Source organism: Limanda limanda, chromosome 1 (genome assembly GCF_963576545.1).
Source record: "Limanda limanda chromosome 1, fLimLim1.1, whole genome shotgun sequence".
In the NCBI taxonomy this organism is placed as follows: domain Eukaryota; kingdom Metazoa; phylum Chordata; class Actinopteri; order Pleuronectiformes; family Pleuronectidae; genus Limanda; species Limanda limanda.
The window spans coordinates 26,806,714-26,834,630 of NC_083636.1; the positions used below are offsets into that span (position 1 = coordinate 26,806,714).

At 41.3% G+C, this 27,917-nt stretch overlaps 3 protein-coding genes across 4 annotated transcripts in view; all 3 read left to right on the top strand.

Annotated features, from left to right (window-relative positions):
- Window positions 1–6,257, top strand: part of LOC133014559 (MOB kinase activator 1B) — an 8,067-nt gene extending 1,810 nt beyond the window's left edge. The window contains exons 3-6 of the mRNA XM_061081829.1: window positions 831–924; window positions 2,807–2,940; window positions 3,868–4,031; window positions 4,160–6,257. Coding sequence (XP_060937812.1) covers window positions 831–924; window positions 2,807–2,940; window positions 3,868–4,031; window positions 4,160–4,237 — 470 coding nt within the window. The 3' untranslated portion in view covers window positions 4,238–6,257. The remainder of the gene's footprint in view (window positions 1–830; window positions 925–2,806; window positions 2,941–3,867; window positions 4,032–4,159) is intronic.
- Window positions 6,258–8,490: 2,233 nt separating this feature from the next.
- Window positions 8,491–13,854, top strand: dck (deoxycytidine kinase). The gene is made up of 7 exons (XM_061076739.1): window positions 8,491–8,654; window positions 8,914–9,029; window positions 11,423–11,616; window positions 11,853–12,000; window positions 12,092–12,207; window positions 12,587–12,686; window positions 13,696–13,854. The coding sequence occupies exons 1-7, from the start codon at window positions 8,540–8,542 to the stop codon at window positions 13,720–13,722; spliced, it is 816 nt and encodes a 271-aa protein (XP_060932722.1). The 5' UTR covers window positions 8,491–8,539; the 3' UTR covers window positions 13,723–13,854.
- Window positions 13,855–15,512: 1,658 nt separating this feature from the next.
- LOC132998612 (electrogenic sodium bicarbonate cotransporter 1-like) overlaps window positions 15,513–27,917 on the top strand; it is a 32,227-nt gene continuing 19,822 nt past the window's right edge. For both annotated transcript variants that reach the window (XM_061068350.1, XM_061068342.1), the window contains exons 1-4: window positions 15,513–15,769; window positions 20,566–20,639; window positions 22,001–22,177; window positions 26,863–26,995. In XM_061068350.1, coding sequence (XP_060924333.1) covers window positions 15,750–15,769; window positions 20,566–20,639; window positions 22,001–22,177; window positions 26,863–26,995 — 404 coding nt within the window. In that variant the 5' untranslated portion in view covers window positions 15,513–15,749. The remainder of the gene's footprint in view (window positions 15,770–20,565; window positions 20,640–22,000; window positions 22,178–26,862; window positions 26,996–27,917) is intronic.

Below are 27,917 nucleotides of genomic sequence, written 5' to 3' on the forward strand. Positions count from 1 at the left end.
AAAACCACTGTGAATGTTAAATAGACTTTATTGTCTGTGCTGAGAGTCTTGTTTACTTTCCTCTGAATTGAGACAAATGGCCGCTCAGCGGAGTCTTCATTTCCTCTCAGGTCAGATCGCCTTACCCGCTGAAGGTTTTTTTTAAGTTAGTTCAGTTAAATGTTTTTTAGATTGTCTTTTTGGCTTTTTGTCTGCAATGGATAGTGACAGCTGAGGGAGAAAGAGAGACCGTGTATACACATTTATTCTGTGTCCGTTTAGCGTCTCTAATGTCCTGTGGCTCAGCTGTCTCTTTACATAAAGCTCTGGACCCTAAGAAATATCAGTTGTAGTGACAATTGCTTTGGTGGCTGTCAGGGAAACAAATATTTTGACTAGCTGTTACCGTGGTTATCATTGTTAAACCTCCAACGAGCTATGAATACAAAAGTGTTGGACTAAAGTGTCTCCAGAGGGGATGGGGGAAACTTAAATCAACTTCTGAAGTGAGCTGGCCAATAATATGCCAACCATATGCCACATCAGCTGCACAGTATGTATTTTTGTCTAAGATTAGCAAACAGAGCACCAGCACTAACACTGCCAACCCTTTAAATGGATCTCTCAAACTGATGGAAGGCCCACGTTGGCCACATGCCCCTTGGAATGGACAATAACACAATTTGTGCCAGATAAGTGGAGTGTTCACTGGTCTGCACTCTGCTGCTGGGCAGTGAAGTGGGAAGGGTCAGCCGCTCCAGAGAAACGTGACGCCAGGGGTTTTGCTAGCTTCCATGGTTTTCAGTTTCATGTGCACTTGATTCAAATGTGTTATTTTTGTGCCTTTTCAGCGGTGGATTTCTTCAACCAGATCAACATGCTGTATGGTACCATCACAGACTTTTGCACAGAGGAAAGCTGCCCAGTCATGTCTGCTGGTCCTAAGTAAGTTCATAGTTTTAGGTCATGCATGTTATCTAAAGGTGTTTCAATCAGGCTTTTTGGGGTTGATCATTGAAATAGAATCGGCTGTCACCGATCACAGGGTCTGTGGCCTGAACTCCGGATAATCTCCTGACATTATCCAGAGGGGCTGTATGTGAGAACACAAATGTCTGAGTGAGAGGCTCCAAGCCTTCTCTGGAGTTACTTTGGCCAGCTCACAAGTGCCCTAATATACAAATGAGTTGATGCGAGAGCGGAGCAGGAGATTTTCCGCAGGATTCTCCCCGAGCAAGTAGGTGTGTTGATGACGTTTCTAACGCGCAACAGTCACAAAACCAGAAACAAAGAGAAAACATATATCTCAGGATTAAAAGAGGTGTCATACATGTAAAAGACACCAGCAAAGATGACAAGAGCATGTGATTAGGGCCGATGCAGGTGTGGGTGTGCTGTAAGAAAAAACATTTGATCTCTGCAGCACAATCACTAGTTACGTCCTGCCTGAACCTGCTGCACCACCCCTCACCTCAATGTACCGGAGAATTCTGTGTTGAAAGAGTTTTTTCTCTCCGCAGACGCCAAGTTGCTTGCTAATAGTTGGAGCTGTTGGGTTTCTATATACATTTCAAGGTCTTGACCTTATTGTATTTATGATTTGGCCCTAAAAATTGAACTGAATTGAATACCTTTTATTTTAGTTCATAATTTTTTGCCACGGACTTTTGTGAAGCACTTTGTTACTTTGTTTAGATAAGTAAAATTATTATTATTATTATTATTATTATTATTATTATTATTATTATTATTATTATTATTATATTGCTGTGAACGCATCTGAGCAGAGAATCTCCTGCAGCGTTCATGTGTAAAAAGCAAACTCAGGAGAAGGTCTCGACCCAGTTGTGTAGACCTTCTCCAGATATCTTGTATGAAAACAGCTTATGTTTTATCTGCTACTGTCCTGTTCTACTTCATTATATTGAGTTGGACTTCAGCAAGGTTGAAAGCTTTATTTGCGAAGGTGCTGAAAAATCGAAATTAACATTTTGTTGGTTAGTTTTCGACTTTCATTATATCACGCTTGAACTGTCCTGTCAATAAAGGTGAAAGGCCCAAAGTTATAATAATATTTATTTGACATTAAACATACAATTTGTAAATTCAACTGCAAGTGGTCTTTCAGTCAAAATAATACAGACCTATTTTGATAATGTGTCCTTGGGCAAGAGGCTGAACCCCGGATTGCCCCACATAGAACGAAAAAGTGCTGCTAATAGATGTACTGTATGAATCTGTGTGTTTGAAGTGGTGAATGTAAAACTGTACTTTAAAGTGCTTTGAGTGGTCATCAAGACTAGAAAAGCACTATATAAATACAAACCATTTACCACCATTTTTGTCTCATAATCTTTTTGGATCACTTTATTTCTCCTTTGCGTTCACACTTGACTAGGAGAACTTTGGCGAAAGAATGCAAAGGCAAATGGCAACAAATAATCATTGTCCGTTATGAGTGACCAATACAAACAGTGGAAGGAAGGAACAGCTGACTGGCTAGCGGTGCGTTTCCTTCATCATCCCTTGTCTGCCCCTGAAGTTATAGTAGAGACTCACAAAGGTAGAAGTAAAGTGGATATGACGAGTTAAATCCGACCAAAATGAAATGTTCTGTTAACTTGAATAAAGTATTGAACATTGTTGGAAACATTTTGGATAATTTTAATACACAAGTCAACAAATAGCATAACATAGATCTTGTCGTTTTTAGACATGTTAATAAGGATTTGTTATGCGTTATATATTTGAATTACATCAGTGGAGAATGAGTGTGAACCTAGATGAAAGTATATTACAAATGTTTGTCATCTGTGGTTTCCTGTAGGTACGAGTACCACTGGGCAGATGGAACTAACATCAAGAAGCCCATCAAATGCTCCGCCCCTAAGTATATTGATTACCTCATGACCTGGGTGCAAGACCAGCTTGATGATGAGACACTTTTCCCTTCAAAGATCGGTAGGTTTTTGTTTCTGTTGTCTGTAGTTTTGATGTTTTACTGGTTTGGTTTCTTCAAAGTTCACCGAGCTGGGATCAGTAGATGTATTACTGCTTTTCTGTATTTAAACATCGTAAAAATGTCCGAATTGCATGTGAGCACTTAACACATTGTTAGAAAAGGGAGGTTCCTTGTTGATCTCCTGAGTGTTTGCACACAAATCATGCTCCGGCCTGCCTGTAAAAACATTTCAATCCAGGAGAACATACTTCAGTGATGCTGCGTCTGCCTCGATCACTCTGAGCTTTGTGAGCTTAGTAAGATGTCCATCAGCAACAGAGATAAAAAAAATTAAAAAAAGAAGTGATGCACAGCTTATTGAGCTTTGTTATTTGTGTGCTATTAAAAATGTAAGCTATGCCTGAAGAAACCAAGCACAAATTGTAAAATATTAACAATATTCAGGCATTTAGAAAATCCCAAATCTGGGGAATCCCTCAACCTTATCACTGATATGATCTATATCTTTGGTTTGTAATTTAATTGAAGTCATTCCACGGAAAATCATTCCTGCCTGCGGTCATCAGACTTTACAATTCCTCCCTGGGAGCATCAGACAGTCTGAGTCAATACACCAGCCCTGGACTTCTATCACCTTGCCAGCACATTACACCTTATATCATAAATAAGTCATCTTCTGTTGTGTATAAATAGATATATTATTGGGCTTTGTTTTATGTATTGTATACAACTCACATATTTTATTTACAAACCCTTCATTTTCTACCCTTTCTCTTCATTTTCATTGTATTGGTATTTATATATTTCAATTCTTTGCTGGAGCAACTGCAACAAAACCCCAATCCCACTCCGGGTTCAATGAAGTATTTCTGATTCTGATCGGAATGATCTGAGCAGCTTTTCTCTCTCTCCCTCTCCTTCCCCAGGCGTCCCCTTCAAGCGAAACTTCATGTCCGTGGCGAAGACCATTCTCAAGCGTCTGTTCCGAGTCTACGCTCACATCTACCACCAGCACTTTGATTCGGTCATGCAGCTGCAGGAGGAGGCCCACCTCAACACGTCATTCAAACACTTCATCTTTTTTGTTCAGGTGAAGAGTCGCTCACATTCGGATTTTGTCTTTTATTTATTGTAAACTCATACAGTAGATCAGGAACAAACAGTTCTGTTGATTCGTATCATGTGATAACGTTAGTTCCCTCTCCTTTGTCTTTTCAGGAGTTCAACCTCATTGACAGGAAAGAGCTGGTCCCACTACAGGAGCTGATTGAAAAACTGACAACCAAGGACAGATAAACAGCTGTCATCCTTATTTTATTGGTCTTCTAGTTTTTGCACAGATACCCACCCCACCCTGGCTGTACGTATGCAGTATATATACTATATTTCCATTTGGGGAAATGTTTTTAAAAGGGCCAGGAAGAAGGAAGGGTCTTGATAGGTTTAAGGCACCAGGACTAATGCTATCAGGGATAATTGAACAAACCACAGATTAACATATAAGAGAAGAAGGTTTTAGCTGTATGAAAAAACTAAACAGTGTTCAGTCACGGCTTACATTTAGGATATTAGAGACACATTAGTTTTCTATTATACTGCACAGTTTTTTATCACTTCGATTTCTGGCAACATGAGGCATTTCCATGCTCTTAGATTTCCAGCTCGCCTGCAGGGGAGAACGCAGGGGAAGTAAAGTTGCTGTATTACAATAGGAGGGTATTGTTGGTGTTATGGCTTCCAAGCCAACCTTTTCAGCTGGTTATTTTATTCATTAAGCTACGTCGACGGAGCTCGGTCGTGATTTGCGACGGTTCACATCAGTCAATACAAAAGAATCCTAAGTGCCTAGCATGGCTCATAATTGCCCTATATCCACAGTGAGAACTGTAAGAAGATAAAGGCCATATATCACTGACACACTGGACACAGCGTTAAATTTCTCCTCTCCTCCTTCCTTTGTCATTTTTCTGTGTTTCTAAACTCCTTTTAGAGCCTTTCTCTATTTGTACTGTAACTGGGTTGGAAGAAGATTCTTTTTTTCTGTAAAACCACCTTCTCAGCAAACATATTCTTATTTAGTTATGTCTTTTTGCCAACTGTGCTGTGCAGATTATGATAAATGAATGTTATTAAGGACGTATAGATGAGGCTAGAATATCGTCGCGTCGTAGCGGGGACTGAAAATGAACTTAAACCTTTAGCGTTTCCTAGCAACATGTTCCTGTGAACTAGTTTCTCCCCCCAAAACTTTTAAGTAGACACGTTTTAGAAAATGTCCCCGAGGAATCTAAAACCTTAAAGTGTATATTAGGGTCACTAGAATAGTTACTTGTGTCGCAGCCTCCACTGTCAAGCGGAAACAGCATTTTGAATTGGAGTTCGAGGCATCCGTTGGTATCTCACTAGCCATAAACGCACTTTGAACAATTTCCCCTGACCTCTCTTGCCTGAATGTTTATTCTGCATAGGCCGAGCTTTGTGAGAAGCTGTACCATGTGACTGATCATAGTTTGTCCCCTCTCATATTTTCCCCCAAATGAATGTTGAACTGCTTGAACCTCCTCTGAAATCATCCATATGGCACAAGTGACATTTCTTCTGCTTTTGTACGGTTTGACTCGTTTCGTCGCTGTGCTTCAACCAGCAGATGCATGACCCCCCCCCCTCTCCCCAGATCTCAGAGTGTAGGTTACTATGCAATATTTGACACTAAAACACTAAAAAAAGGATAATAGTGCGCGGCTCATTCATACTTTATATCTGATGTTCATTTTCCTTTTAGTGCTTAAATTCTGGTGTATGTTAAGAATAGAAAAGTGCTTCTCACTGGGGTTTGGTTTGAGAAAAGGTGATGTGAACATTTTATATCGGATACGTGTAACACTTTATTGCACCCATGCTGAGTACTGAGGGTGCGAACTGTCTTAAGCGTCATTTTCAAAGAGCATGGGGTGCTAGCTTTTGGTTTAAAGGACGCATAGATTTGTTTTAGACGCTGCTTCCCCGTCCCTCCATTTGGATATAAACTTTTAGTTTGTTTTAATTGTTCTGAACCTGTTACCACTTCCTTAGCTAAGTACTATGAATGTTACTGCTCATGATCAGATACATGAAAATGTAATAGAACCTGGGTCATCCTGAAAGCATCTCATCCTTATGAAATGCCCGTCACATAGCCTGTTGCCTACAGTTTTCCCTCCCCGACTGTAGTATATGATGAAATGTTTGTAAATAATGGCTTGGTAGGGGTTTTCAATGCTACTGAATTGATTGATGCTGTTTACAAGGCAAATAAAGGTGGTCTTGACTCTTTGAATGAATTTTCTGTTGACTTATTACCTGTTAGCTCAGTGCTTCACTTCACTGAAGTACGGTACTTTCATACAGATCCAAGAGTTTTTCAATAATGTGCTTTTTAATCCCGGTTTGCGTGTTCGCACTGTCTCTCGGTGGTTTCTCCAGCTTCCTCCCACACGCCGAACACATGGTTGTTTGTGTCTGTATGTTGACCCTGATACCGTGGTAACCTGCCCAGGGTGTTCCAGGCCTCTCACGCCAATGTCAGCTGGGATGGACTCCAACCAACTCTAGCTATACAGATAGTAATCTTTCACATGACATATTATATCAGATAAACATGCATTACTTTAGATGAAACTATCCTAAATTAATTTTTAAAAAATATTTTTTTTTAATAATAATCGTATATTAAGAGTATGTCTATAAGTGGTACTTTTAATTTTTTAGTAACTTTGATTTGGGAATTAATATTTTAAGTTACTTTAAGAGTGGGATAATTCACTTCTTTTCTCAGTTAACAGCAGATTTAAGATTTTATCATACAATTAGGTTTATAAACTATAATGCTGAGTTGAAACTAAACTGCCCCAAAGTTTACAAAGCACTTTATTAGATCCAGTTCAACGAAATGAAAGTGTTTATCCATAAGAAGTACATTGAGGACTTACATTTGTATTACTTCATGTATATTTGGTTTCCAACACTTTAGTATTAAAGCTGTGACACTTTGCAAATGTTCAGGACATGTGTCACTAGTGTTTGTGCTGCTGCAGCTGCAGATGAGGACACATGGAGTGAATCGTCATTGGAAAACAAGAGAATAATGGTCCACAATCTCAACATGTATCTGACTGATTCAAGAAGTATTGATGAGTTTATGATTTAAATCTTTCATTATGCTACATGCACAACTTTAAGAATAAAATAAAAGTTGACAAATGTCTTATTTCTCAGCTTCTCTGTCTCACAAAGACAAACAACAGATAGGAGGACATGAAAGTTACTAATGTCAGCTGTTAGTTACACCGAAGAAATGTTGATAAACAGCCTCCGCACCCAGAGGAACAATAGATCTCTGAATAAAATCTTATATTACACACATAGACTCACTTTTGTAAGTTAAAAGGCTCACAGGTGTTTCCGTGTCTCTTGTACCGTGTGTTCCTTGTTTTCTTTTTCACAAGAACAAATCCGGACACCTGGAGCTGCTTGTCCTCACAGGAAATAGATAAAGTCAACGGTTAGTAACCTCAACAACAGGGTGAGCAGATAAATAGTGATATCAACCAATCCATAAAATATATAAAACTAAGGTTCTCAGTGAAGGATTTCTAATCTCCCCTTGTCTTTCTTACCTCTTTCTAGAAACAAAAAACATCAGGAGGGGATGACATTGTATTACTTCAACAACAGCATAAAAAAGTGGAACTTTTGGAAAATATTACTCTCTGTAACTGAATTGAAGATGAAAAGATTTCAACTATACATATACATAATATATACAAGTATGAATATGTGTAGCACTTTTTAAGTAAATGAAAGACAAATCTGTTTCACAATTCTCAATCATTGAGCTCATGGCATCTTCAGTACACTTCTGAAAAACTAAAAGAAATATAACAAGGATTAAACTAGACTAAAGGACTCAGTGAAGATAAAAACATAAATATGCATTTTATTTGTATGCCACTTATCAAGGAACTCAAATACACATTATAAAGGATTAAAAGAGAGATGGCTAAAGGACTCACTAAAAATAAAAACATAAATAATAATACATTTGATTTGTATCAAATCAATTTTTCAACAATAAGGTATACTTGTATCTCAGAAATCTTACAAAGGATACATGATTCATAGTTTTATTTAACATCTTGGTATTTGTGTTGGTTCTCTTACGGCAGGGAAACACTTAAAATTATGTTATTGTTACTGCGGTGTGTGACTGTGTGTGTGACTGTGTGTGTGACCGTGTGTCTGTGAATGAGTGTATGACTGTGTGTCTGTGTATGTTTCTTTGTGACTGTGTGTCTTTGTGACTGTGTGTCTTTGTGACTGTGTGTCTTTGTGACTGTGTGTCTTTGTGACTGTGTGTCTTTGTGACTGTGTGTCTTTGTGACTGTGTGTGTGTTTGTGTGTGTGTCTTGCAGCTGCTTCCCGGGCGGGGACCAGGCGGGAACTGACGTGGTAAAACCGCCACTTCCTGACGTCTGTTACCGCCGAACTTTAAAAAACCAGGAGCTGCTCCGTCTCGCTTCTACAGAGCAATATTACAGTCTATGAGAGCAACAAGACAACATGTCTTTGACCCCGAAGAGACGCTGCCCGGACTCACACAACGACTCACCGAACAACTCGATGAACGACTCGATGGAGAAACGGATCCGGCGGATCTCAGTGGAGGGAAATATCGGTGAGAAGCGAAATGACGTGTTTGAATCTAACTTTAAAGCTTGAACATCAGACTGTGTCTCTGTGCGTAAACCCCACTGATCCCAGGCTGCCACTGCTCATTTAGCCATTTGTTTCCTGATTTGTAAACATTTGCCGCCAAACTGCTTCCCCTTCCTATCCCAAAGCAGCAGCCTCTCATCCTCCATGGCGCCTGTGTGTGTCCGTGTATGTGTCCTGTGTGTAATGTGGCTGACCGCTGTGCATCGTTTGTGTTTCAGCGGCGGGTAAATCCACTTTTCTGCGCTTTTTGGAGCAGGAGAGCGGGGACTGGGAGGTAGTACCGGAGCCCATCGCCAGGTGGTGCAACGTCCAAACAGAGAGCAGTGACTTCGAGGTAATTACAGGGTCGTTGTTCTCAATCATAACAACAAGTGAAGTGTCTGGTCCATGTCTGTCTGTTCTCAGATCATTGTCTGTATGTGTCTGTCTGTTGTCTGATTATTGTCTGTCCATGTCTGTCTGTTGTCTGATCATTGTCTGTCCATGTCTGTCTGTTCTCAGATCATTGTCTGTCTGTTCTCAGATCATTGTCTGTCTGTTGTCTGATCATTGTCTGTCCATGTCTGTCTGTTGTCTGATCATTGTCTGTCCATGTCTGTCTGTTGTCTGATCATTGTCTGTCCATGTCTGTCTGTTGTCTGATCATTGTCTGTCCATGTCTGTCTGTTGTCTGATCATTGTCTGTCCATGTCTGTCTGTTCTCAGATCATTGTCTGTCCATGTCTGTCTGTTGTCTGATCATTGTCTGTCCATGTCTGTCTGTTGTCTGATCATTGTCTGTCTGTGTCTGTCTGTTCTCTGATCCATGTCTGTCTGTTCTCTGATCCATGTCTGTATGTGTCTGTCTGTTCTCTGTTCCATGTCTGTCTGTTCTCAGATCATTGTCTGTATGTGTCTGTCTGTTGTCGGATCCATGTCTGTCTGTTCTCTGATCCATGTCTGTATGTGTCTGTCTGTTCTCTGATCCATGTCTGTATGTGTCTGTCTGTTCTCTGATCCATGTCTGTATGTGTCTGTCTGTTCTCTGGCCCATGTCTGTCTGTTCTCAGATCATTGTCTGTATGTGTCTGTCTGTGTCTGTCTGTTCTCTGGTCCTAATGTACCGGAGCTGTTTCAGATCTATTTCTTGTCCTAGTGAGTCCTCATCAAACACTTCTACAATGCACTATCACTTGATATTGTTTTATTGAAATTGGTCGTTAGTTTATATATACGAATATTTAACGTATCACGTGTCCAAATTGCCCCAAACCCGGCACGACACTCCAGTTTACAACACGGATGCACAGTGTGAAGTCGATAAGATGAACGGTTCCACAGAAAGACAGACCTTAGTGGAATTAGTATGTAGATGTCACATTATACAATACACTTAACATAACACTGCTCCTCCAGTTTTAAAAATAAATAAATAATGATCCGCATTGCTGAATGAACTCCCCCATTCACACACCTCAGATAAAGTTGTTGAGTAGATTTACATCAGGTGACAACAACGATCTGGTTATTGTGTAATTGCCTCGGTATGTTTTAAAGACTGCTTAACTGATGATGTAAAATATATGATGATCCTCCTCAGCACACACTTCACAGTTTAAGATATTGGGGAGAGTGTTCATCTGTATTTAGAGTGCAGCTGCCATCTGTACTTATGTTTGCACCAGTCACCGTTATCACACACACACACACACACACACACACACACACACACACACACACACACACACACACACACACACACACACACACACACACACACACACACACACACACACACACACACACACACACACACACACACACACACACACACACACACACACACACACGGCAACAGATGGTCCCACTCTGGACAGATGAACATGCCATCATCGTGGCAAACATCTCTAACCTCCCACACAGCTGCAGCCTCACCCTCACTGACTTATTTTCAATGGTTCAACACGCCCATTTTTTCAGTATCCCTGTCACTGTAGCTCTAACAGGTCATTCGGGTTCTTGCTTTATATTATCTAATCTTTTAATAATCGTTGATACTTGATGATGATGACACTCATTTGAATTTGTTGCATTTTTTGAAGAGTAATCAAAAGATACACAGCATTATGTTGAAGTCTGTTAGAGACGACTGCTTGCTTTTATGGTAGAAGTGTAAGTGGCTGAATTTTCTTTGGCTGAGGAGATCGTCAACCAGGTTTAAACCTAAAAATTTAATTATTATATATTCTTTAGTTGATCCATTTGTCAAGTTTTGCCGGGTCTTTGCTGTGATGTACTGACAGAAACACACATTTGTGTCCCTTCTGGCTTGCTGTCTTTCTGACTTTTATGACCAGGAAATGGGTATTTTAAATATCTGTGGTATTTAAAAATTGCCCAGCTGAACTCTTGAACTGTCGAACACTTTTGAACTATCTGTGATCATGGTAATGTCAGTGAGAAATAATGGCGAGTACTTATCTAAAATGTCAGGTAAGATTGTGTTTGTTGTTCATACAGCTTAGTCTGCAGATATTAAGCAGCCACTGTAAATAATGGAAAATGTCAACTTTACCAATGCAATTGTAATATAGTGAACTTATGACCTGGAACATGAATGTCAAATGCATTGTTTAGATTTTCATTTTGATTGTGGACATTAAACAGTGACAACGGCAGATTTGTTCACCCTTCTCAGTTCACAAGGAAAAATTCAATTCAACTCATTTGTTTAATTCGCTTTACTAGGAGCTGAGCACATCGCAGAAGAGCGGCGGGAACGTGCTGCAGTTGATGTACGAGAAGCCAGAGAGGTGGGCCTACATGTTCCAGAGCTACGCCTGTATCAGCAGGGTGCGTGCCCAGATGAAGTCGGCCAACGGGAAGCTGCGTGAAGCTGAGAATCCTGTGCAGTTCTTCGAGCGCTCCATCTACAGTGACAGGTATAAGAGACGGAAATGAGGAACATCAGAATCTCAGAATAACGTACTTGATCTACTGTTTGTAATCTGAGACACTCAATGCACTCACTATTTGCGTTTATTAGGTGTGTTGATGATCAACAGTCGTGCAAAGAGTACACACTTTCTACTTGGTGTCCTTAAAACTGCTCAGTCTCTGCTCTAGACCTATTTTAATTATAATAAGTTCTTTCCTTCCCCCCCTGCCCATGACTCAGGTACATCTTTGCTGCCAACCTCTACGAGAGCGAGTGTCTGAATGAGACTGAGTGGTCTGTGTACCAGGACTGGCACGGCTGGCTGCACAGCCAGTTTGGCAAGCACATCGAGTTGGATGGTATCATCTACCTGAGAGCGTCACCCGAGGTACCCCCCTCTCACAACTGCTTTGTTATTCGAGCACATCCCGTTATAAGGCTGTTGTGGATAATGGCTGTTTTTTGTGTGTGTGTGTTAGAAATGTTTAGAGCGACTGCACCTGAGAGGCCGAGAAGAGGAGCAGGAAATCCCACTGGAGTATCTGGAGAAGCTCCACTTCAAACACGAGAGCTGGCTGCAGCACAGGACCATGAGGTGAGCAAACACACGGGCTTTTGTGACGTATTTGCACCAGACAGCGAATGCACTCCTGAGAACAGCGGATGTGTTTGTGTTATAGAAGCTCTGTAGAATATTTTGTTTCACCACATTGATTATCTGAAGAATCTTGGTTCTTATAAAAAGACCCCATTCATGCAATAATCGGACTGAAGCTCGGAGACCGAAATAGTTTAAGGTCCATGTGATCTGCTGCTGCTGCATGAATTTGTTTAAGAAATAGATGAGACCATAAATAAGTAGTTGCATTGGTTCAGCGTGCACAAATGTTTTAAAGATATTCAATACAAAGTATGGATGCTGTTTCCTGGATATGAATTAACCCGATGTCCGTCTTCCTCTCTGGCCTCCACAGTATGGAGTTTGACTATCTCAATAAAGTTCCGGTCTTGACCATAGATGTGAGTGAAGAATTTAAGGGGAACGACAACAAGAGCACTGACATGATGGAAAAGGTGAGTGACAGTGAAGCCTTTTTAAAATATCTGAAATGGTCGTGTAATGCTTCAGTATTGCTCTCAAGTCACATATTCCATCAGATTCAGAAAACTTTATTAATCCCAGCACTGCAATTAGTGCTTGGATTAATAATCTAACCCGTTCATGTAAATAAACAAGAATAGATCAATTAGGAGCCACAATTGGACGTCAACATGCCAACATACCAGTGACCAGTAGCCAATAGCAGAAGGAGTTGGAGTTAAGATTTGTTTAACGAGTATAAAACCAGCCATCTTTGAAGTGTTAAAAAAATTAGCTCCATGTCCAACTGCTGCAACGTTGTAATTCTGTTGACCTGCTAATGCGTTAGAAATAATAATCTAAATGGTATTTGATATAACACCAGCATTTGCATATATATTTATATTTGTAACTGAGGTAAAAATTGCCAGTGTGGAAATAAACATTTCCTGGACTTTTATGATTTTCTGAAATACAAAGACGTTAAGATCTTTGCAGTGACTGTGTCTTCTACCTCAATAATGACTGTTTACTTTCAAACTTTTTCCCATTATACTTTATACTTAAATTTAGGACACTAGCTTGTAACCGAACGAGTGTGGAACTTGTGGAAACATGTGAATTATTGTTGTTTTGTGGTTAATTATAAGCTCACATCAAAGAATTTATCATATATGTCTGTGGAGATCCAGATCTGATTGATTGTTCTGATACTGGAGCACACACACCCACATGCACCTAGGTTTCACTTGTGGTAATGAGGCCTGAAGAGCTGCTTATGTAGCAGTTTCATGTTAACGGTAAACACGGGTGCTTTCTAAGATTTCGACCCTGTTCAAATGTCATCAGCAACAAGGGGAACCAGGCACAGACACACACAGCTTTTCACAATTGATATAAACAGTCTTGTTTTGGGGTGCGTGTCAACCAGCATGAACTACACAAAGGAAATTTAGACTGTGATGTTTGTTAAACAGTTTTCCTGTTGTCGTTCTTTTTCAGGTGAAAGAGTTCCTGAGCACGTTGTGAAGATGGGAAATCCCAGATTGGGGCCGTTGGCAGAAACAGTGGAATTATTTTTTAAAAGCAATGAAATGCATCAACTCTGACTTTATAGAATCATTAAAAATGATCTGGCCTGTTGCATTTTAAAAAAATTCATTAATGGCTTTTATTTTATTTTTACATATGTTGTGTATTTATCAATTTTATTGTGTGTAAATGAGAATGTATGTGCGTTTCTTTTGTTCTTTGGTGTCTTGACAATAAACCTTTTACTTATTTTAAGCGTTTTGGTTTGCTCATGTGTCCTGGGACGTGTAGCTCCTGTGAAAGTGCGAGTTCTGTCCGGCAGGTGGCGCTAGTCCCCACACCAGTTCCTCACAGTCAGCTATTTTGGTCTGCTGAGCTTTACCAGGTCGTTCCAATGGGATTCGCCTTAGGCTCCCTGAAATAGGTGCTTTAATTTGTCACGTTTAATGCCTTTTTAATTACTGAGATGAAGAGGCACTAGCAGGTAAAGCTGCACGGCTCTTTGGTGCGGTGTGTGTGTTTGACAACTAACCACAGTGCATGTTCAAGCTCTGTGTACTCTCAATACACAAACTCAGGTGTCAGGTGAATATGATGCACAACATGATTTGCTGTTATTCTTGTTGGATGTGGAATTAACACCTGAATACAAAAAAAAGTTGCCCTAGGCATTATTGTTTTGTTATTGAATTTTGAATTTGCCTGGTACAAGTGTTTTTACCCTAACTCTCTGAAACATTAAAACATTTGTATGTATATAGACAAACACTACAGATATGTGCTCAACACAGAAATAACCATTTTAAGTGACAGTACAGTTAAATAGTAATGGAAATAAATCAATATTGATTAGAAAGACCCAAAAAAGGTACATGCATACAATTTCTCAAAAGCATGAACGTAAATATGAGAAGAGAAAATAAATGTGTGTGGGGGGGACACACTTTATTATAGCTCATTGAAAAGTTGAGTGTACATTTGGATAGTTTTGTTACTTTTTCATTGTCTATTAGTTGGAGAGGCTTCATCTACCTACTTGTTCCACAAAACGCCTGAATGTGGAAAGAGTTTCTCACGAATCGTTTATCTCATTGACCTCCCACTTGGCATATGTTTCGTAAGTTACCCGAGAAATTGCTGTGCCCTGTTTGGTGCAAGTTGGACATTTGTAAAGTTAAACATTAATATAAAAAAGGTGAATTAAAAATGGCAACCAGTGCTCTGTAGAAGGGACTGTGCCTTCAGTCTGAGAACTGAATCTTCACTGCAAATAAACCAGGTGGGATGAACGCAAAGTTTCCTAATTTCACTCTGCACCATTGAGTGTTTATAAAAAGCTCGGCACACAAACAATATAAAAGTGACAGTATATCGTGGAACTGTTTGATGAGGACTCACTGATGACAATAAATAGTTCTAAAGTAGCTCCAGAGCATTAACACAGAACAAGAGACCAGCCAATTCCAAACAGGCAGGTTTATTATGGACACTGCACTGGTATTCTTTCAGATAGAAATCCTGTGAAATTGGGGATAGTATCAGCCATTCCAGATTTATGGATGTGAAACTTACCATACTAAACATTAGAATAAAAGAAATGTTATAATTCTCATCAATGAAGCTGTTGTTCATTTCGCCCTCAGACACCCTCCTCCTCCTGGTGTCGTCACGCAGGAGGAGGGATGGCACTTTAAATATGGAGAGGGACACGCTGCGCTCTCAGAGTCTCCGCGCACGCTTCCACCGGAGACACGGAACCTGAATGAAGTGCCCCCCCCCCCCCCGGGATGTGACCGTGGCACAACCTGAGCGAGTCCAGCCCGACACTCGATCTGTGGAGTCCCCGAGAAGAAGTCCGTCCTGCGAGAGGAAGAGAGGAACTCCTGCCACGACTCCTCTTTGTTAACTTTGGCTCGGCTGCTAAAGCGCCACAGCTCCAGAGGAGGTGACGATCTCCCGAAAACCCGAACACAAGAGGTGACAGGACCAGGAGGAACCGCAGGAGTCCAGGCTGGTGCGTCACCATGAGTTCCGAGAAGAACAAGTAAGTTCACGACCTTTCTCCAAACTTTCCTTGTTTGAGGAAACTTTACCTTGCGGGTTGTGGCCCCCGCTTCCTGGCCAGGTGGAGGAGTGACGGCTCCAGGTGAGTTCCATTCACCAAGTCATCTGGAGCTGGACACGTTCAAAGTTTCCATTAGAGGACTTTCTGTGCGTAAATGGGTGGCATAGCTCGGTTCAGTGGTTCACTCGCACGTTATCTAAATAATCCACAGCCTGTTTGTTTGGCTCCTTGTCACGTTAGGATTTGTTTGATTCATGCGAGCTACACTCTTGGCTGGCTCCTCGGCTCGATAATCTTTTTTCCACGAACCTGTCGGTATCGATTAGAGAGACGCATGGCGCAGAGGCCAAGTGCTGGACACCGAGTCCCTCAAGCGTCTGGGGCCACTTCATGAATGCAGTTTTGTGTGTGTTTGTGTGTGTGTCTCACAGACCATGTGGTCAATGAGCAGACACTCCAGAAATCCAGATCCAACGTGGGGCAGCGTGTGCGTCCTCGCTGCGCAGTGACTGCACGCATACGACACGGAAATGTACGCGTCTGGAACCGATTCCATTTCCTCTGATAGGCAGCAGAAACGCGCCAGTTTCGTTGTGAGCCTCTCGCATGCAGCCAGTGAATGAGTCAGTGTACAGTCTGGATCAAATCAACAACATGCACTTGGTGTGTGGGGGGGTGCAGTCACACTTTCACCCCCCATACAACTCAGAAATGAGGTGTAACCCCCAGTTTTCTCTTCTCAGTGTCAACAGAAACTGTGAACACGCAGGTTTATTCCTCATTGGTCTGCAGGGTCGTTGCGCAATACGAGTTGCAATGGGGAAATGCCTGGCTCTTTTTTCTTTTTTGGTGCAGGATACTTTTGCTTGGATGACTCTTCCTCTCTGTGCTGACTGGAAATCTTCAATGCAATGTGCAATCACACAGAAATCAACTTCCCTGTCTCTTCTTCTAAAGTTTTCAGAGGAAATTCCACAAGTTAAGGTGTACCTGACCTGTTCAGTAATTGCATAAACGATAACTCATGCCAGGCATGTGTCATTCGTTACCTCTGTCTGACCTGCTCCTTAAAACCCATTAAACCTATATAAGTGTTTTAATACTTTTTAACAGAAGCTGTAGAACATGTGTATGTAAAAGTAACCAGTCCCCTAATACAAACCAATACCTACTAACACTTACAGAACTTAGAGTTAAGGTCAGTTAAGAGGAAGAGGAAGCATTTATTAAAATAATAAAACAAACGGACATGCACACAACAAACAGGAAAAACGATAAAGGTGGTACAGCAGCCAACAACAAATGAAATGACCGTTTAGAGTCTGATTAGATTTGTTTTGGACACGTTTCAAACACAGAGCTGTGCCAGGGTCCCATCAGATGACCCTTCACCACCAAGAACAAGGAACACAACAATATACTCATTAGCCGAACTTTTTAAAATTCGTTTCACACTTCAGCATATATGATGTTCTAAAATAACAAATGACGTGTTCCAAATAGATGTTTTTTTTTTTTTTTTTATCCCTTCAGTATGAGTCACCTCAGTATGAGTGGACTTTAAAGGTTCCATATTGCACTGTCGTCACTCATAACTCACAACCATACAATAAGCATAGTTTGAGGGGTTTCTATTGCATTTTCAATACTTTTGATATTTAACATTTCATTAAACATTTCCACCTTTTTATTTTCCTTTTCTAATATTTTTTTCCCATGCTTGGTTTGTTCCATTTTTATTCTCATCTCCTAGTTCTGTGAAGCAGCCTTGGGTACCTTGACATGTGCTATAAAACAAAGATATTATTATTCACATTTTGATCCATTGCAAGTATCTGACTTCAAACTGACCCCAGCCTCTGGTGCCTCTCCATCACGGGTGGCTAAGAATGTTCCTACTGCTACTTTTGCAGCCTTCTGGTCTTTTTAATATCTGATACCTTGATGTGGGGAACTTGCTTTAATATTCATAAAACCCCACAGTTCTGCTTGTTTCTCTGCCCGCGCTGAGGGCACCTACCCTCACTGTGAACCTGGCCTGGTGGGATTGGGTGCGTCACTCTGTAAAGAGATGGCGATGATCCCTGATCCCCGGCAGCTGATCCCGCAGGCTCCTCACGCACCGACAGGTTTATCCACTCTTCATGAGGTCACCAAGAAGCAGTGAAGTTGTTCGCCAGCGCAAGATGGATGTAGCTGGTTGCTGTGACCCTCACCCAGCTTTTGATTTTCTTCTTTTTTTTTAATTAATCACCCAGTTGGAAGTCATAGCAGGAAATGAAAAAAGATCAAGACGATTTCCGGCATTTACAATAACGTGGACGCGGAGTCATAGGATCTTATCTGCTCTCTGCTTTCATACACAAGACATAGATTTATCTTCTGTTTTGCCTGCAGCTACCTGATTTTAAATGAAGCGTAAGTCAGTTGGACTTTGCAGGCGAATGCTGAAGATGGTGGTAGTAGCAGTAATGTTTCTTGTCCTCTTTTCACCTATCTGCTTCAGTTCTTCTTGACCTCCACTACCAGTTTAATGTGTGGATTGATTAACATGGTGCTGTAGCAGCACTGAACCTGCAACATGAGCTTCCTTTGCTCCTCAGTGTGGCCGGCGGTCTTCTGAAGACCTATGTCACAAGACCGGCCCACACACACCCCACACCTCACCTGTTTCAGAGGTTAACACTACTAGACCGGGCTGCTTTCCTGGAAAGCTCCCACATGTCTAAGATCCTCCCAAAATACTAAATACACAATGTTTGTGTAAGAAAGGATTAAAATAACTCCTATTTGTTTTTCATACTTTTGGATGTTTCTCTTCTTCGTTCCCTGAACCAGCGTCCCTCCGATACATGAGCTCCAAGTAGAAAACTGTGCAACAAAGGCAGCTCCCTGAAATTGGTGGTTATTTTTCTGTACACTCTGTCCTGGAGGAAAAGAGAGATAGCGTACAACCACAACAAGCCGAAATGTGGAGTCGAGCAATACAGCAACCCTCTCCGCACGGCGCCGTGTGGGAACTTGACCTCTCTTTTTCGTAAGCAACAATGGGCCACAAAAGGAGGCTACAGAGGCTAATCACAGTATTACTATTGCATGTCAATGTTGGCGCGAGGCCCAGCCGACCGTCATCACTCATTTGATCTCGGGCCGGTGGCATCAACATTGGGTCTGCTATCAGCATGATAGGCTACCTCTATCTCCCTCAAGGCCAGATACCGTATCCACTGGGGAAAATTCAGATGAGCTCTTAGTGCAAGCAGAGGAACAAGTTGTATCCTTCCTGACTTTGTTTATTTAGTAGTTTGTGTACACTGCTCCCATCCCCAAATTTTGTTGGGACTCTGTGGACCTCACTTGGGGATTGGTCAGTAGCAAATTGAAACTGTTCAGATGTTTATTAACAATTTAACATTCTTGATTCGCATCAGAAATCAAACATTTATGTTTTGCTGTTTTACAAAAACTATTCCCATGAAGTGGTTGGTCGAATTAGCTGTGACAGAGGAGTTTCAAATTTGATTGGATAGATTTATCACTGTTCAAGCAGTCTTTTGCGGTCCGTATACATCACGGCTGTTATTGCAATGACGATACATTAGATATATAGTGCAGCCAAAGTATACAAAACACATATCCATATATACAGTACAGTTCACACAGATCTTAGCTTGTAAGAATTCGCAATTCATTCCGAACTAACAGCTTTTTCCTGGAACAGTAATTTGCTTGCCTCAGTTTTCCAGAACTAGGCGTGTTTCCTTTGTACCTGCGTTACGTGTGTGTTTGGATTGGAGTTTCCCTTATGTTGAGGCTTGAAAAGTTAGTCCACACTTTGCTGGACTCGAGGAGCCACTTTACCCTCCAACCTTCCAGGAAGATTTGGGCGCGACAATCCGACAAAAACGCCGGGTCATGTAGCCTTGGGACCTCAAAGTAAACAGTGAAGTCTTGTGTTTGTGAACTAGAAGAACCAGTGCGACTGTCATTTAAATGTGATTGATATTGAAGGGTCATCTTACTGTCATTAAAGGCGCTTTGTAGTTTCTACACGTGCTCACTGAAGGAATAAGCTTTCTTTTGATTATGCAGTCCTGCGTTCAGCAGTGTAGGTGGATGAGCAGGTAACACTTTGGTCGTGTGTGGGTGACGGCCCCACCATCAGAAATGCTAATGCACTTATCAGCTTGTTTGGAAAACTGATTTCGAAGCCCTTGCTAAACAATAATGCATGTTTTTAAACCCTTCTGCGTCAAATATATTTGTACAAAATATTGGATTCAGACATTAAAACTAGAGTGTGATAATTGAAGTCCAGAAATGACTTGTATTGATATTGTTCTTACTGTAACATGTGTTTAATCCTTGTTTTAGTTTTTAAGCCTCAAGTAAATGTCAACTAAGATAAATTGCTGGTCAGAATAATAATTTGCTGAACAGGGGTCATTATCAGGAGTGTGTTTAATGGTAACTATCTAAATTAACCATTTTTTTAAATTGAAAGACAATTTCTTTTTCAGAACAAACGATAAGCTAAGGAAATATGACAGTTGATAAATAATATTATTGAATATCCTCTAAAATGTCTGACTCATGAAGATTAATTTATCCTTAAAAAATGTGTAATTTCTTCAGTTTGATTTAAAGTTTATTTTTGACAATATGTACAAATAGAGGACAAGCATTAATTTTTGAAAGTAAATAGTTTTGTTTGACTCATATATTTGTAAACTTGCTTCTCTTATTTAAATGTTTTTTTTCCCTTTTTCTTGTAGAATGGAGGATGAAGCAGTGTTGGACAGAGGGGCTTCCTTTGTCAAACATGTCTGCGACGAAGGGGAAGTAGAAGGTAACATTATCCTTATTATATGTTGCCCTTTGTCTGCCCAAGTGTTCTCACTTTTTTTATCAAAGATACACAATGTCCAGTTTAGCTTACCATTTCTGTGCTGGAAGATGCGTCTTCAAGTGTTCTAATCCTGTCCAGTGCGAAAGCCACAAAACAATTAATCTAGAGACGCCCACGTGCATTTAGTGAAACGGTCACATATTTCACAAACGAACACTTAAGGCTGCACACAAAGAGAACCACGTCAGAGGGTTGTTGGCCTTGTGTCAAGATGTTTGTGTGTCGCTGTCGCAAGGAGCTCTGCTCGGCTGCATGGGAATGTGCCTCGTCAGTTGCACGCCTGCTGAATCCTAGTTTAGTTGAGGAAGCGAGGCTGACCACAGGGACGCGCGACAGATGTCATAAAAACCCACAAAGCAGTGTTCCAATACACCCAACAACAAAATGTGAGGTTTAAATAGACGCGATTGGAATTTATTTATTTATTGTGACGAGGCTCCTTAATCAACAGAGTCAACACTGTAATGGACCGGAGTTGGCTGAACAAACATCTTTGCATAGCTCATGCGCACTATTCATACCATCCAAAGTATCCAAAATAAACCCAAGCAAACAGCCCATGATACTAAATATACCACAAATTATGACAACACGCAAATAAACTAAAACACATGAGATAAAGTGGAAGCATTGCACGTTAGGTTCTGCTTTAAGCCATATCTCAAATTTCTATTTGAAGGAACATAGTTCTAGACTTAAAACCAATATTACATTAATTGATTACATTTTTTAAGTAATCAGAATTCACCTTTGTTGTCACTACCCCCCTGACTGAGTGGTGTCTCAGAGACAGATCACTAATCTGTCCCTGATACCTGAGTCAGTGCTTTGAAGGAAGAACATGGGTGGAATAGATTTTAGAACTAAAGCCCCCCCCCCAACACTGCCCAGAAGACCTGTGTGTGGAATGGATGGTTAAATGCAACAATCCAAGGTTGCTTCAACACCAATGTGGTAGGTCGATCCCAGCAGGGAGAGGTTTCTGTGTCTGTAATTACTTCCTGGAGATTTTAACTCATCATTTCCTGTATGAGCTGCGATTGTAGGAAGCCTTTGGCATTCGTGCAATTATGCAACGTGCCTGACAAAAAGCTATCTATGCCTGATTGGGAAATGAGCAACAAAGTTTCCTATTATCAATGAATGGTTTCATCACCAAAAAGATGAGTTACACTGAATCACAGCGGATCAACCAGTACCTCATTGTTTTTGTTCTTCCAGTGGCGATGCATTTTAGGATTAATGAGATGTCCTTTTCACTATGACTGTAATCTGACCTGTGATTCCCCGTGTTGTGGCAGGTCACCACACCGTGTACATCGGCGTTCATGTTCCCAAAAGCTACCAGCGGAGGAGGCGACACAGACGCAAGTCGAGCCACAAGGAGAAGCGGGAACGAGCGGAGCACAGCACGGAGGGATACAAGTCGGATGGAGAGACCGCAGACGAGTCCACCACCAGCATCCTCAAACCTCTCAGTGAGTCAAATAAACTGAAATTTTGCAAAAGCAGGGTACAATGTATGGGAGCCACATTATGAATAGATACATCTCTTGAGATTCCGGTTTAGATCAAGTGGCATTCTACAAATCACAGCCTACAGGACGTCAGTGCTTGGGAGCTTGTGATTCAGAGCAGGGAGGCCGGGGAGGGGCAACGACCAAGAAAGCTCAGGGAAAAATAAATTGGCAGAAACCTACACTAAACAGAATTAATGGAGGGAGTGGGAACATGTTGAGCACTAATCTGAAAATGACACTGGATTGGGTTTGTAGTGTGTAAAGTAAATACAAGAGGGGTATTATCCGGCCCCTCGATGATTAACACTTCTTTGTGGGAATTGTGGGAAAGGCGCTAGAAACCAGGTAGATGGGAAGAGGGAGCAAAGCAGGCATTCAAGATGTTGCACACAAATAGATGAGGATGTTGCTGCACTGCAAATAGGCCTAAGAAAACTACCTCAATGCTGGTGAAGAGTAGTTCATTTTGTGGAATAACTGGAGTGATAACGCAGGATGCAATAAATGTCAGAGATGCAAAATGCACATCAAGATTGTTATCAGTCCCTGAGGTCTTCATCTTCCTGAAAGAGAAAACACACCAGATGTCTCTCCTTATACTGAAGCTTAGAAAAGAGGCATGGAAGAACCTTTAATATAATATATAATTAGCCCATGTCTCCTGGATGTACAAGAAAAGATGTTTTAATGTGTAAACAGGTGGGAAAGTGTATTGTGTATTTAATTTTGTGGGTCTCTCCATGCTGTCACCTTGATCTATATCACCAAACAATCCTCTTGGGTGGTGTTTTTTTTTTAAGAGCTCCAAACATTTCTGTCCAGTTAAAAGCTGTTTACAAGACATGCAATTATCAGTATTGTGGAATTCACTTTAAAAAATGTCGGAGCCTGGAAATTGGCACAATGGGGGGCTATTTACACCTGAGCTCATCCTTGGTGGAAGTAACTATTATGGTATCAAAATGGAGCTGGAAGATGGGAATGAGCGGAAGGGAAAAGGGGGATTTACCTCCATCAGGGCGTGTGTGGACAATGACAGCAGCAGCGTGTACTTTACCTGAAGGCTGCTTTAGGATCACGCTAAACTCAAGGTGTCACAGAACCTGTATTTCCAGTGTTTTTGAAATGGATCATCAAGTTCAAATAAAGCTCTGGTCAAATATGTAGAGACATGTAGCTTTTCAAGCATCATGCCACATGTGAGGTGATTCATAAGAAAAGATTTGAGCAACATCCTCATTTAAAAAAAACAAAAAGATGATGATTTGGAGTTCCCCCTATAGCAGGGGCGGGGCCAGAGGGGCACTAGCCCCAGCTCATTGGCCGCTAAAGTACTCGCTGTCTGTCATCCTTTAATAAGTAAAATCTAAAGAAAAGTCACTTTCTAACAATGAATGACTTTTGTTCTCATTTTCAGAACTTTTTTGAAGAACAGAATGTGCTTGAACAAGGAACAATTTTCCGAATGGAGCTAACAGTAAACTATGAATTACTTAAACCTTATATGAAAGTTGTGGCCCCTTATATGGCCTCTGATTTGGAAAAAGATCTACCACATCCCTAAAGGCTGTGACAGGGACTCTGAGCTCCTCAGTAATTCTAACCATGTGGCTCAACCTTATCAGTTGAAGTAATGGCTCTATAACGTCTTGCTGAGGAAATTAATCCGGTATTTAAATGAAACCTAAATTAAATATGAAAGCAATGTAAGAAGTGAAACTCGATCACAGGTTAGATTGGAAGAAATTGTCACCAGGTTCAAGTGCATCACCTTGTTTATTTACCCAGCTTTGACTGTCTTTATCACGTCAGGGTCACATCAAGCTGTCAGTTCACAGACGAGCACTTGACTAATCCCCTGACGCTGTAATCCTCCTCGTTACGTCGCATGCTCAGGTGTAAACCAGCCTGCTGCTTAGTCATACAGAGGTACCATGATCTGATAAGAGTCTGGCTCACATTAATCTCTATCTGGATGTCATGGGGCCGAAATGATCAACGACGAGTCAAGTTTTGTTAGTTTATTTATTTATTTTTAATTGAATATTGTATATTCCAGTAGTTTCATATCTCTTATTGAGTAACCGTTACTTTCTTCACAACTTTTCACTCCATCAGATGAGCATTAGGTGTGCTATAACAACTCAGCACAGGGGTCTGTTGCTTTTATGAATCGGAACCTACAAGTCTTTGTGGCTGTAAATTCATGGCCTTACTTTACCCTGTAGCATTTAATGTGTATGGTCCAAACATGGTGACATTTGTGTGAACGTAAAGAGCGATGATGGTGGCTCATCCATGGAATTCATATCAGACTGCACATCAACAGGCAGTGGGACAGACGTGGGACTAAACTAAACAGTGGAGCAGGTTTTAAACTGACCTCTGGTTCACACACACACGGCCTCTTCCTGCTGTATCTCCACAGAAGATCTGAACTGTAAACAGTGGTGTGCGGTTGAAAGAGCTGACAGACCCTGATGTATGTTGAGGCCTGACCCGCAACTGGGACACACATTTTCCTCCCGTTGAGCAGAAAAGAATTTCACATTAACGTTTCACCCTTTTTATCTTGCTTCCACTGAGGAATAGTTGAAGTGCATCATGGGATCTGGATCGGCATCTGTCCTTAGCTCGGAAGTTATGTTTAGTTCCCTACATGTGTGGGCACGTTCAGAGGAGGTGGGGGTGTGCGGTGTAGCATTGCATACTGTAAAGATGCAGCACAAGGCGACGGCCAGAGAATCTGAGGTGTGGGTTTGGCTGACATGTACCAGACGGCAGAAACCCCGACTCAAAACACACAGTGGCAGACGGAGTGCATGGAACCCTCCACTCTGCTGTTTTGCCCTCCATCTAAATCTTCATAATCCTGTTGATTGTGGCAAACCCTGTGGAGCTGCCCACTTTAAAGTGTATGTGTAACTACAACAAAGGCCTGGTTTTCGTTGAGGACACTAGTCATGGGGCTTAAGTGGCGAGCATTGTTGTGTACACCTGGTGTCAACACACGTTGCTTGAAAAGTCAGGTTCTGCAAGTCGGACGGCCAAAGGGCACCAAAGGTCTCATTCTTATGTTTTTGTGTTTTTTTTTTTTTTTTTAAAGCCACATCTCCTTATATATCCTTAAGCTGCTACCAGTGTGTTAAAGACATTGATCTTGACCTTTGTGTAGCTTAGTTGTTCGTTTTTCCCGCTACGTAGTTCCGACGTTACTATTTTAACAACGAGCATTCCAAGTTAAGCTTGGTCAGGATTAAAAGGTTACAGACACTGTTACGCCATTTGAGTACTGGCCTGTGGAATCCTCACTGGTAAAGCATATCAAGAGAACGCTGCTTAAATGGCCTCTTGTGTCTTAGCGCTCCACTCCCTCATCACCACACTGTTGCAAAACTTCCCTACACCTGTAAGTATTTCAGCTCACAATGGGAAAACCTTTTGCACAGAAAACAAAACATCGGGGCTCTGCCTATGGTTCTGTAACTTGAACTCATTGTGAATACTGGCACACCTCCTATGTGTCTATAGATTCTGAAAAGGTGTAGGAGGAAGATGAGTATTTACAGGTGATAAATTCTCCCATGTCATCTTTGCAAATTCTCATAAGGAAGTGAAAGGGAATATTCTGAGAAAAGGTTTTTCCTAGTGATGTAAAATTCCTCCCTTCTTGGTTAAATACCAGCTGTCCTTTCATGGGTTCAAACTGAGTAGAGGCCAGTATGGCCAAAACAAACGTGTAAAGATGCCTGCGTTGCCTTTATACAATTACATCACTGTTTTTCCAAAACACAGCTACTCCTTTGTAATTTGCAGACTAATGTCACAGTTTATACATCATGTCCACAGTTTGAAAGGCTGACGTGGCTCTCTGTTTTGCTAAAAAGATAAATTACTGTGGCTGTCCAATCTTTTGACAGTGTTGCGATATAAGTCAGTTTATTTTCTTATGCACTCAGTTGGGGGAAAAAGCTTCAACAAATCTTCTTTATTTGATTTGATCAGTTATGTGTCAGATATCAGGAAGTTTTTACATGATAACTTAACTTCATGAACAATTATTTAACCGTTTTATAAATAAGAGCTCATGCAATCCTGTTTTATCAGCTCCAGCACATTAACTAGCAGGAGTGTTTCAAGGGACTTTGGGGGAACCAGGCAAAGGGGACCTGGGGGGCCCTATAGATCAAATCAAACGTAATCCAAGTAACACGTCATTCCAATGTTCAATCTATTATGTATAACTGTGATAACAGAAACGTGCATAAACGATAGTGAAGTTTAGAGTTGAATAGCAAACCTCCACCACTATCCCAGGCTTATTCACACTATTGGATGTATTAGTCTTCAAACAAACCTAATGTTACAAAGCTTGTGGCATTGGGCCTCATGGTGATATCCAAATATGTTGACACTGCTGTCTCCTGTGCGTCTCCAATTGTATAATTAAGCGGGTTCTCACAATTGTTATTGCTTTGGCCCAATGTTATCAGCTGTTGAGGGGCCCTTTCAGCTTGGGGCCGCAGGTTAATGGCTCGGCTTGGCCCCCCCTGTTGAAACGCCCCTGGTAACGAGAGCTGCGCTTATATAAAGTTTGACAGGATTGATTTGTTGTATCCTAACAAGTCTCTTCCTTCTGGCAGTTTCTCCAGCTGAGCGGATCAGGTTTATCCTGGGGGAGGAGGACGATGGCCCCCCACCACCACAGCTCTTCACTGAGCTGGACGAGCTGCTGTCCGTGGACGGGCAGGAGATGGAGTGGAAGGAGACGGCCAGGTGAGTCCAGCGTCTTCCAAATCAGACATGTAAACCGCTAACACCCCCTTTTCTTTTTTTAATCAAGAGCCTTGAGCTGTGTAGTCGACAAAACGACCTCGCTCGGAATCCCTGTGCAGTCAGCGGAACACAATCCCTTTATGAATAGTCACATTTTGTATGTGTAGGGAAATAGGCTCTACTCCAGTGAACTCCCAGTCTATTCTTATCCCACTGAGATCTGTAGTACCTACTCTGTGGGACCAGGAAACTGCCGAAACTCCCACATAGCCAGAACAAGCCTCAAAGTAACTTAGCTCTAGAGCACATTACACTTGGGCAGCAAATTGTGGTTCTAATAACACCTTTTATATAAATGTTCTAATAGGCTTTTGGAGCCTTCTGTCTGCATTTGACAAACAGACAGAAGATGCAATCAAATGGAGATAGATTTAGTTTTGCAGCTGAGGAAGTTGAGCATTGTGATCACGTTTCTATTCCCTGTTAAATAAGTCAATCAAGTTTTATTTGTATAGCCCACATTCACAAATAACAATTCGTCTCATAGGGCTTTAACATTGTAAGTGCACCAATGTTTCTTTTAACTTCTTGTAATCTTATCTTAAAAGGGAGACAACGAGTTTTACGTGTCAGTCAGCTTATATTTTTTTTCCTGCTGTACTTCTTTGTTCTGTACATGGAGGGAAAAAAAAGGTACAAAGCTCCAGACAGAGCTGAGGTAAGTCTGAGGAATTGCCTCAAGTCATAGCACTTGAGTCAGCCTGGTTAATGTCTGAAGACTGCATGTCTGAAAATGAAAAACCTGAGGGGGTGGAGTTAGTCTGTAGGCCTCGACTCTACTGCTTGAGACTAGTGGACACCTTCAGGAAACGTTAGATTCTCCCAGCATTAAACACCCGAATCCTCGACTGAGCTGTGGGTG

Excerpts from the sequence above, each read along its gene's own strand:
- dck (XM_061076739.1), top strand. The coding sequence starts at position 8,540 with ATGTCTTTGACCCCGAAGAGACGCTGCCCGGACTCACACAACGACTCA. Across the intron at positions 11,617-11,852 it reads CGCTCCATCTACAGTGACAG|GTACATCTTTGCTGCCAACC; the intron begins GTATAAGAGACG and ends CCCATGACTCAG. Across the intron at positions 12,001-12,091 it reads ACCTGAGAGCGTCACCCGAG|AAATGTTTAGAGCGACTGCA; the intron begins GTACCCCCCTCT and ends TGTGTGTGTTAG.